Raw genomic sequence first — 10,749 nt, forward strand, 5'->3', positions numbered from 1 at the left:
CCATATTGTCCAGACAAAGAACCAAAATTTTTCAGAACAAATCATAAGGACAATTAATGTATATGAACATGTGTACGAGAAGAAAACAAATAAATTTTAAAAAAATACCTGAAGGAATCAACAGTCAGATAAAATAGACATTTTGATCCTGCAAATGAGGATCATCTTAAACAAAGAGTAAAATCAGTTGTTAAAAGGTGGAAGATGATTATTCTGTTTTATTAACATGGGTGAGATAATATTGACACTTGCCAGGAAATTTAATGTGTGTGAGAAAGTCACTACAGTTTAGCTAAACACTCACTATTCGAATATTCATTTCACATGTAAAGGTAATAATGAGAAAGGAAATTGAATGGTAATTAGGGGGGAAGAAAGCAAATAAGAATCAGAAGTGAGCTTTTACAATATACTTGCCATGTACTGACTAAAAGAATTCTTCATACATAATTGTACCAAAAAATTCAGTAATATGTTAATTCTACTCCTGTTGCTATCTACAAACATCCCCCAAATTGCAACAAGATAGCTAATGGTGATACCAATAACCACACATTAAATAAATATGGAAAAACAAGTACTCTAGTATCTGCAGAAAAGTGAGTACTAGTTTCTCTGCATTTATCTACTACCGCATCTCTCTTTCCCAATTATGAACCACACATTGTTAGTTTATTTCTACAATAAAGAGTATACAAAGCAAGACACATTTTATTATGCAGCACTTAATATAAAACTTTTATTCTCACCCTAACAGTAACACTGAGTAAATCAGAAAGTAGTTTAGTTTGCCAACAATAAATTTAAAATGTAACTTCTCTCTTTGTAGAAAATTATTTTCTCATTGTTACAATGATAATACCATCTGGAATGTTAAAAAGGAAAGTTTCAAAGTAATCCAAACTATGAGGGGCAGTCAAATGAAAACCGAACACCCACCATAAAACACATTCCTCGCAAAAGTTGGAAACACTGTTGTTATGTATCGATACTGCCATCTGTAGGGTAGGAGAAATGCATAGTGAAAACACACAGGTGCTTCGTCATTGCTCAGGAGGTGAGCGTAGTGAAAAGTGTGTTCGTCCAGCATTGGAAATGGAGGCAAGCAAAGAAGAGCAGAGAGGTGTGGTTCCTTTCTTGGTGGCTGAGGGTGCTGGAACACACGAAATTCATCATCGCACGTCTGCAGTGTATGGCGAACACTGCATGTCCCTGACAAGTGTGCACAAGTGGCAGAAGAGATTCCGCGAAGAACGCACATCACTGCAAGACTATCCTTGCCCAGGACAGGCCCATCAAGCCATTACGCCTGATGTGATTGCGAGGATCGATGGTCTGATCCGGGAAGACAGACGAATCACAGAGGAAGAAATTTGTGTTCAGGTTGGCATTAGTCATGGCTCTGTGCATGCCATTATCAAAGATCACCTGCAGTTCCGAAAAATTTGTGCACAGTGGGTTCCACATCAACTGACGGAGGGACAAAAGATTGACAGAATGACTGCATGTCTGAGTCATTTGCAGCGGTACCACGAGGAAGAGTATGCGTTTCTGTCACGTATCATCACAGGGGACGAAACGTGGTGCCACCATTTTGAGCCCAAGAGCAAACGGCAAGGCCAACAATGGAAACATGTCGATTCTCCCCCACCAAAGAAATCCAAAGCTGTCCATACGAGTTCCGGTAAGGTCGTGATGACCTCCTTCTTCGACTGCAAGGGCCCTCTGTTTGTAGACTTCCTAGAGCATGGAACCACAATTAATGTGCAGCGCTATGCAGACACGTTGCAGAAACTGCGACACATCAAAGTCAAAATGCCCTGGAATGCTGTCGGACAGAATCATCCTTCTGCATGACAATGCCCGTCTCCATACTGCCAATCTGGCGAAGGATAAGCTTCAGACATTTGGCTGGGAAACACTTGAACATCCCCGATATTTCCCCTTGTGACTTCCACATTTTTGGTGACCTGAAGAAAGACATTCGTGGACGTCGGTTTCATTCGGAAGAGGAAGTGCAACAGTGGGTGAGGTTGTGGATCCGTCAGCGACCTACCTCTTTCTACAAGACTGGAATTGATCATCTCGTCTCCCAGTGGGGTAAATGTCTTAACACATTGGGGTCTCATGACGGGCATAGCCCGCAGTGCACTTAAAGTCAATGTGGACGAACGACGGGCATAGCCCGTTCTGCGGTATGCAATTGCTTTGCCGGTTGAACGACGGGCTATGCTCGTACTTCGTCTCATGCGCGTGTTCATTCAAGCCCCTCTCTTGAAATTCCAACCTCTAGGTGACTCATGTGCAATTTTTATCTCGCACCTGTGACTGTTTGTTGTCGGGTTGATATACTGTGCATTGTTTAGAATGGCGTCATTAGATCCCGACTGCATAGAGGATTCCGCCTCAGAGTTTGAAGTTAGCGACGATTTTGATGATGCAGATGAATTTGAAGATTTGGAAGGTAGGTTATATTCGTAATAATTATTGTCGACAATATAAACAGTGTTGCAAACTCTAGTATTTTATGAATGAAGTGAGAAGAGGTAATTTTTTTGGGTCTATTCATCTTGCCTCTTGCTTGATTCTCCTACATGCACTGATGTATTTTTAGTTTTTCCATTTATTATTTTGTATAGTGTATGTAAAATGAAAATGTATTTTATTTATTTAGTTTATTTATTTATTTATTTAATTTTTACAGATGACGCAGAACCAACTGATACATCGTCTAGTCCTGTTCTGCAGCCACTTTTTCATACAAAAAATAATTACTTGTAATTTGTAATTATTTTTCGTTATGTGCACATAAGAAGTATTCTTATGCAAGATTCAAAAGATGTATTGATAGTTTATGTAGTTAATTATTGAAATTTCCAGATTACGAACTTAAAATATCTCTATATTAACATTTGTTACAATGTTCTACTTTTTTCTTCTTCACAAAACATTGCTGAAAAAAATATTAAAAAACGTCTGAAAATGAAAATAAAATTTAACAAATTTTTGTTCATTGAAAAGAGGAAGTTTTGTAGATTTAAGAAATATGTAGTTTAATAAAAACAAATTAAAAATATTTCTCCTATGATTTTTTGAAAAACAACCAAAAACCGCAGACCAGAGGTAACAATGCTGTATTATGAGGCCAGACCCGAATGTGTTAACACTTGTGGCAATTACTTTTGAATAAAACAAACTCCATTGTCACTTTGTAGCGGGTGTTCAGTTTTCATTTGACTGCCCCGCATAGTATAAAAATATTACTTAAAGCCCAAAGTTGGTGGGAACCAGGAACCACGAGCTCCAGATGCGAGGAATGTCACTCTTTTCAGATGTTTCTCACTGGATGAGCAAGACCTGCTGTAGCAATTTTATCCATTGTTGCTAATAACATTTAAGCATTCACTATTGTAAGAGCTCTCCTTGAACAGAAATGTTAATTTTTCCAGAAAAAGAGTACATTGTCCTGACTTCTCCATGATTTCCAGACTAGTAGACACCCCTGCTGATCCTTTAAGAATGGAATAATCTCTTGCCTGTCCTTTTTTCATTTTACAGTTGTTGAATTTGAGTATTGTGTTTGAGCTTACTCTTCTGCTTGCATATTAAGAAAAGCAATGCAAGCCAGTTAACCTACCGTATTTATGCATGCATAATGCACATCCTGATTTTCATACGGAAGAGAAATAAAAAATAATATCTTGCATACAACACACAGCGCAATTCAGGTTCAAGAGAAACTTATTTTTCCTTATAAATCGCACAAAAAATACTGATGATTCGGTTCCCATGAAAAGAGAGGTGCACACTAGATCGCTGCCAGAATGGTGGACACCATTTTTAAGGAAGCTAATTTACATTATTTCTCGCAGGATAAATACCGATGATTCAGTTTCCGTGTGATGGGAGGTGTGAACTCGATTGCCGCAAGAATTACACCATTTTGCTCAGTGATGGAAAGTGTTCTGATAGAAGGTGAAAAAACACTGTGGAAGCAATTTTTAATGAAATTGTTTACAATATTTTCCTGCAAATATTGACAAATGTATGCATGTAATTTGTATTTACACCTGTTGACATAAACATATTAGGTGCAGTCGAAGGAGTCGCTAGCATCTGTTAGTGACAGTTTCGAACTGGGATATGATTTTTGAGGAAGTCGTTTTACAGTATTTCTTTCAGGACAGATACAGATGGTTTAGCTTCCGTGTGATGGGAGTGTGCACTCAATCACCACCAGAATGGCAGAGCTTTGCTCGGTGATGGAAAACATTGATAGAAGGTGAAAAAAAATACCATGGAAGCAATTTTTAATTAAATTGTTTGCAATATTTTCCTGCGAATGTTACCAAACTTGTGTGCGTAATTTGTATTTATGCCTGTTGATATATATGTGATATATGGACTGCCGAGGAGTAGCTAGCATCTGTTCATGAAAAGTTTGTAACACTGAAATTATTTTTGAGGAAGTTATTTTCCATTATTTCGCATGACAAATACCGATGATTCAACTCCCGTGTTATGCCAAATTGCTGATGGAAAGCGTTCAAAAAGAAGGTGAAAAAACACCACAGAATCAATTTTTTAACAAAGTTTTTTATGATATTTTTCCACGACCGTTGACAAACTCATGTGCATTATTTGTATTCACGCCAGTTGATATATATGTGTGTTATACACAGTGACATAGTGAAAAGATGCATCGTTTTAGATTAGCAGTTGGAATTATTCCATGTATGATATATTTCATATCTCAGTTTCTTGGGTCAAAAATTTTGAGAAAAGTGCAGGTTATACACACGTAAACATCCTAAACAATTCTAACATCCACTATGCTGTGCAGAATACTTACTAATTAAAATAAAGCTATCAACATTTACTTAATTCAGAACTCTAGTTGCAACCATTTTGTCAAGATAATTCATTTCATTGCATGTACTCTAACATTCTATGAAAAAAGCATGCGTGACAATCCACATTAATACATAAACTACAGTTTACCTTTACTTTTGGAATCCACTCTATATACAGGATCAAATGATGGATAGATAGTATTTTGTAACTGATATTTTGTGAAAAGCACCACTCTATCAATAACGTCTTCTAAATATATCCTCTTTGGCATATTAGGAGAAGTCATAACATACAATGCTGTAAGAGAAGCATCTACTGCTCGCATTACCCGTTCCATTGCCAATTCCATCCACAGCTTACTTTCCTCCTCATCATCATCCTACAAAGAAAGAATAATTGATTTATGCATACTGCTGATGCCATAAAAATCATCTTAAAGTATCACAACAAATTTATTAACATATCTGAACACAAAATAGAATACTACGAGATGTAAATGTATGGATAAATACACTTGGATTCTCTCATGACACATACAAAAATAAACAACTGCTCATTTGTATTTAGGAGCATTAAGTTAGGAAAGATTATCCTTTCTACTCACATGAGCAATGTAATAAAGTTTAAGTCTCAATGCATATATTGGAATGCTTTGTAGTTTCTCAATTATGGTGAATAAAGGATAAAGATTTCGGTCCAAAAACTGATCATATTTCAGAATTAAAGTGGTGTATAAAATAGCATTTACATGTTAAAATGGTGAGTGTAACCCTAAATTTGCTTTAAGCTCTACACTTGTTGTGCAAAATAACATTTCCCTTCTAATGGTGCACTTATGTAGTAGTTATCAGTGTGTTAAGTTTGTTCTTAATTCAAAAAGCCCATTTTTGCTTCTAAAATATTTAAGCAGAATTAATTAATCAATTTTCTGTGATTTACAAAACTCACAGGATAAATCAGACTTTAGAAAGTGTTGTGTAATGGAGCATGACCACAATGTATCTTACTCGGTTATAAGTTTTAAAATTACTCACAGGATCAGCAAGTGGTGACACTCTCACTCCATCTCTGATGTTCTTTTCTAAGATGTTTAGCAGCCGTACTAAGCGCTCCGGTGGTATGGACTCCATTGCACCCAAAGTTTTCAATTTTGCTGCTTCACTACACAGATCCTGAAGCTGGTATTTAGAGATCAGTGCTTCGGATGGCACATCTGCATCATCATCTACACAAAAAAGAAATTATAAGAAAATTAGTACCACATGCCACATAGATTAGGATGGATCAGGCAAAAATGAAATTCTAATGCCAGTGAAGAAACTGTCATCAAAAAGTGTCAAGATGCATAACACACTTTTGCACAACAAATTTATGAATCCATGTGTGGGAAAACAAGAGGTGGCAATTAAGGAATTATGAAAATTTAATTTTGTTTAAAATGAGAAAATATTCTGTGGAAAAGATGAATAAATGTGTGTACTTTAATGGCAAAGATTGGTTTTTAATTTTAGGAAGTGACAAAAGAAAACAGTAATTTTTCTTTCAATTTGTGGGGTTTGTTAACTTACTCACCAAGAGTAAGAAATGCATTTATGAACTGGCCAAAGGTTTGGTAGACCAATAGACACTCGATAAATAGCTTACAATTTTGGTAAGGATTAATGAAAGAGCACATGTGATTATTACTTAATACTGAAAGGAAAACAATAGACATAAAAATTTCACAGAACTTCAATTACTTTTATTAGTTACACTATTTAGCGAAACTTTCTTTATATTGGGTTCCAAAATTAGGGAGCGGGGGCAAGGTGAAAAAACTGGGGGGGTGGCAAAAACAGTTTACCTTTCCTTAGCAAATAAGGTTTAGTACAGTGCAAGGGTAAAAGTGGCAAAAAGTGGGGGGCAACTGTCCCCCCTTGCCCCCACCCCTAATTGCCAATGACCGCTACTCATTAGAGTTTATTTCTAAATTTCCATCATTAAACTGCTTTTACTGTAGTTTCTCCTCATAAATTGCATAAATTCTCCATACACAGAAGAAAACAGCAGTGAGGTGCATGGTTAAAGTTGCCAAGAAACTTTTATTAAATAGCACTATCCCATCCTAATTCACCTCTCCACCTGTTTCTTCATCACAAAAGCGGTTAATATGTATGCATGGAGAGAAATACTACAGTAAATGTTTTTACACAGATTGTTAATTGCCTAGTTGGTAATGTAAATTTTCTCCAATCATGGATGTTAAAAATATTTTCTATATTTAGCCTTTAAGATATGGGAGCCTCAGAAAAATGATTTTCAAACTTGCCACGATGTACCAAAAAAAATTGTATCAAAAGCAATTGTTGTAGAGAGATGAAATCAGCTTGGGGGAGGGGGGGGGGGTGACAGGACTATTAACAGAGGTGGAATTTACACATATTACCTCCAAATAATAAGTGTTAAAAAAGGGAGAAGAAGAAAATTTAAAATTTACTCAAAAAATTGTGTTCAGCATATCCCTATGGCCACCACAACAGACCAAAGTGAACAAAATCGTAGTATGTAGCAGTGGTATATTCATAAAACTATGCCAAGTTGGTCTGAAAATAGGTAGACACTTCTTGGGAAAAAGCAGTGCAGCCATCTTACAGAACAGATTTCACAAAAATTCTTTCTATCGTCAGCCCTATTGATGCTGGATGCGGTAAATTTGCAAGGAAGCACACAAAAGACCACTTTCAAAGACATGAAAGCACAGTCACCCAATTTTGGAATAAAATGGAAAATGTACATGTAATTTTTTTTTAACAAATCACAATTTTTAGGTAATTCTAAAAATTGGATGTCTCCTGCTGAACCCTAACTGTTGCACATTGAGAACAAGTTTTTTGTTATTATTACATGTAACAGTAAAATACATCAGCAAGAAACGGTGGTTGAACTACTCATATGTTACGTTTTAAATAAAATTATTTTTTTCTTGAAAAAAAAATTGACATTTCAAAATGCATTTATTATAAATAGCAACAATAAATATATTGTCTTGTATGCCATATCTTCATATATAAGTGAACAACAAAGACAGATCCGAGTTATCATCTATAGTTTTGAAGAAATGGCATGTTAACACATTGGGGTCTCATGACGGGCATAGCCCACAGTGCACGAATGTGGACGAACGAAGGGCATAGCCCATCCTGCGGTATGAAATTGCTTTGCCAATTGAACTACGAGCTATGTTCATACTTCTTCTCATGTGCGTGTTCATTTAAGCCCTTCTGTTGAAATTCCGACTGCTAGGTGACTCATGTCCTATTTTTCTCACACCTGCAACGGTTTGGATGGTTTGTTGTCGGGTTGATGGGTTGATGTACGTTGCATTGTTTAGAATGGTGTATGGCATTGTTAGATCCAGACTGCATAGCGGAAATTCTGCATGAGGATTCCACCTCAGAGTTTGATGTTAGCGACGATTTTGATGATGCAGATGAATTTGAAGATTTGGAAGGTAGGTTTTATTTGTAATAATTAATTGTTGACAATATAAACAGTGTTGCAAACTCTAGTATTTTATGAATGAAGTGAGAAGAGGTAATTGTTTTGGGTCTATTAATCTTGCCTCTTGCTTGATTCTCCTACATGCACTGATGTATTTTTAGTTTTTTCATTTATTATTTTGTATAATGTATGTCAAATGAAAATTTATTTTATTTATTTATTTGTTTAATTTTTACAGATGATGCAGAACCAACTGATACATCGTCTGGTGTTGTCCTGCACCCACTTTTTCATACAAAAGCTAATGACCTGTAATTTGTAATTATTTTTTGTTATGTGCACATAAGAAGTATTCTTATGCAAGATTCAAAAGATGTATTGATAGTTTATGTATTTAGTTATTGAAATTTCAAGATTACGAACTTAAAATATCTCTATATTAACATTTGTTACAATGTTCTACTTTTTTCTTCTTCACAAAACATTGCTGAAAAAACATTCAAAAATGTGTGAAAATGAAAAGAAAATTTTAAAAATTTTGTTCATTGAAAAGAGGAAGTTTTGTAGATTTAAGAAATGTGTGGTAAATAAAAACAAATTAAAAATATTTTTTCTATGATTTTTTTTTAAAACAACCAAAAACTGCAGACCAAAGGTGAAAATGACGTATTATGAGGCCAGACCCAAATGTGTTAATTGCTGCCACATGGTTTTGGTTTAGTTTGAAACTAGCTACCCTGAAGTGCAAAATAAAGGTTATCCCTGGATGTATATTTGTAATGACTATTCTCAAAATCTACTAATTGCCTTGAATGTATATTATATGTTAATTCTATGCATCCTGAAAAATGCTATCTACAACCTTGGCACTATTTTAACAATTATTAATGTTTACTTGCTTCATCAAATTTCCAGTGACAACAGTGGGTAAAAAAGAAAATCTCTGAACACAACCACAAACTGACGTACATTTTCCGCAACAGCACAGATGCCAAAATACTAATAACATCAATAGTGTAAGACAACCATGCCAAACTCGCTAGTATCGATATAGTAAACATGTATAAATCCATCCCGATCGACCTAGACCTCACCTCAGTGGAAAGATGGCTTGCTGCCAATAAGGTCTCACCAGTGGAAGTGTCTGAAGTAAGCAAGTTATTGGAAATCTGCCTCAGGCACAACTATTTTCAGTCTGAAGACAAATACTTCATACAAACAGAAGGATTAGCCATGGGCAACCCCTTGTCCACTCCCATAGCCAACATTGTGATGCACCTAGCCAAAAAGGATATCCTTCACTCACCAGAACTGTGGTACATACGATATGGCAGATATGTGGACGATACCATTCTCGTTTACAAAAAGGAAGAAGAAATAGATCTACTTGTGGAAAAACTTAACAACATTCACCACAGGTTGAAATTCACAATAGAACGGGAAAATCAAGGCATTATCAACTTCCTAGATCTAACCATCAAAAGGAGGAGCAACAAATTCACCACCACAGTCTACAGAAAACCAGGAGCAGGGAACAAATATATCCATCCACTCCCTTTCCAATCACCCACCCAAACATAAAGCTACTGTATGGCTTAACTTCTACCGAAGAGCTTTCTTGCACTGCTCAAGTGAAGAAGATTTGAAGGAAGAAGTTACCATGGTTGCAGACATAGGACTTCAAAATGGGTACACATTACATCCACTCTCCACATGGTGTAGCAAAGAGGAAATGCAGGTGCGACAACCTAACCAACACCACCCAGCCAGCAACAATAAAACAAAATTAATTGCCTTCCCTTACAACCAGACTACATCCAACTGCCTAGCCAAGACCCTGAAACAGTCAGATCTCAAACTCGCACACAAACCAGTGCCCTAAGCAAACACAAGAGATCTCCGCTTTCACCTCTTGAAAACACGGGAGTATATGATGCCCCTAAGATCCATCAATGAATGTATACAACAGCACTTATCCGATGCAAAAAAATCCCAACCAACTACCAAACTAGCAAAGCACCTAAAGTTTAACAAACACAGGATCCAAAAAGTTTCAGTTAGGCATGCAGCGCACACCATGATTGACACAAAAATTAAAGAGACGCATGCAATTTATGCAACTTCCGCACGAGCTGAATATCAACAGTGGTCAGGCACATAATGACTGTCTCCTGCTTTTGCAACAACTCAAACCTATCACATGCAGCAGACGAACTGGTTGCACCAGTGACCCTAGTGGTAAGCGAGGAAATAACAGGAACCGGAAGTCAACCCCATAGTGAAACTTTGAGTTTCCCAAGTGGATGCTGGCAGAGGTCACCGAAATTAATGGAACATTTACAAGTAAGTTTCGTGAAAATCTTTTTAGTACTTACTTACACCCTCGCTTGAAATCACCCCGTGTGCACACACGAG

At 36.4% G+C, this 10,749-nt stretch overlaps 1 protein-coding gene across 4 annotated transcripts in view; it reads right to left on the reverse strand.

Moving 5' to 3' along the window:
• The window catches only part of Nipped-B (Nipped-B cohesin loading factor), a 293,544-nt gene that overhangs the window by 95,806 nt on the left and 186,989 nt on the right, over window positions 1-10,749 (reverse strand). For all 4 annotated transcript variants that reach the window (XM_083117506.1, XM_083117505.1, XM_083117503.1 and 1 more), the window contains 2 exons: window positions 5,889-6,079; window positions 5,002-5,233 (listed from right to left, as the gene is read on the reverse strand). In XM_083117506.1, the coding sequence (XP_082973632.1) occupies window positions 5,002-5,233; window positions 5,889-6,079 (423 nt within the window). The remainder of the gene's footprint in view (window positions 1-5,001; window positions 5,234-5,888; window positions 6,080-10,749) is intronic.

The sequence above is a fragment of the Lepisma saccharinum genome, chromosome 2 (genome assembly GCF_977018435.1).
Source record: "Lepisma saccharinum chromosome 2, izLepSacc3.1, whole genome shotgun sequence".
Classification (NCBI taxonomy): domain Eukaryota; kingdom Metazoa; phylum Arthropoda; class Insecta; order Zygentoma; family Lepismatidae; genus Lepisma; species Lepisma saccharinum.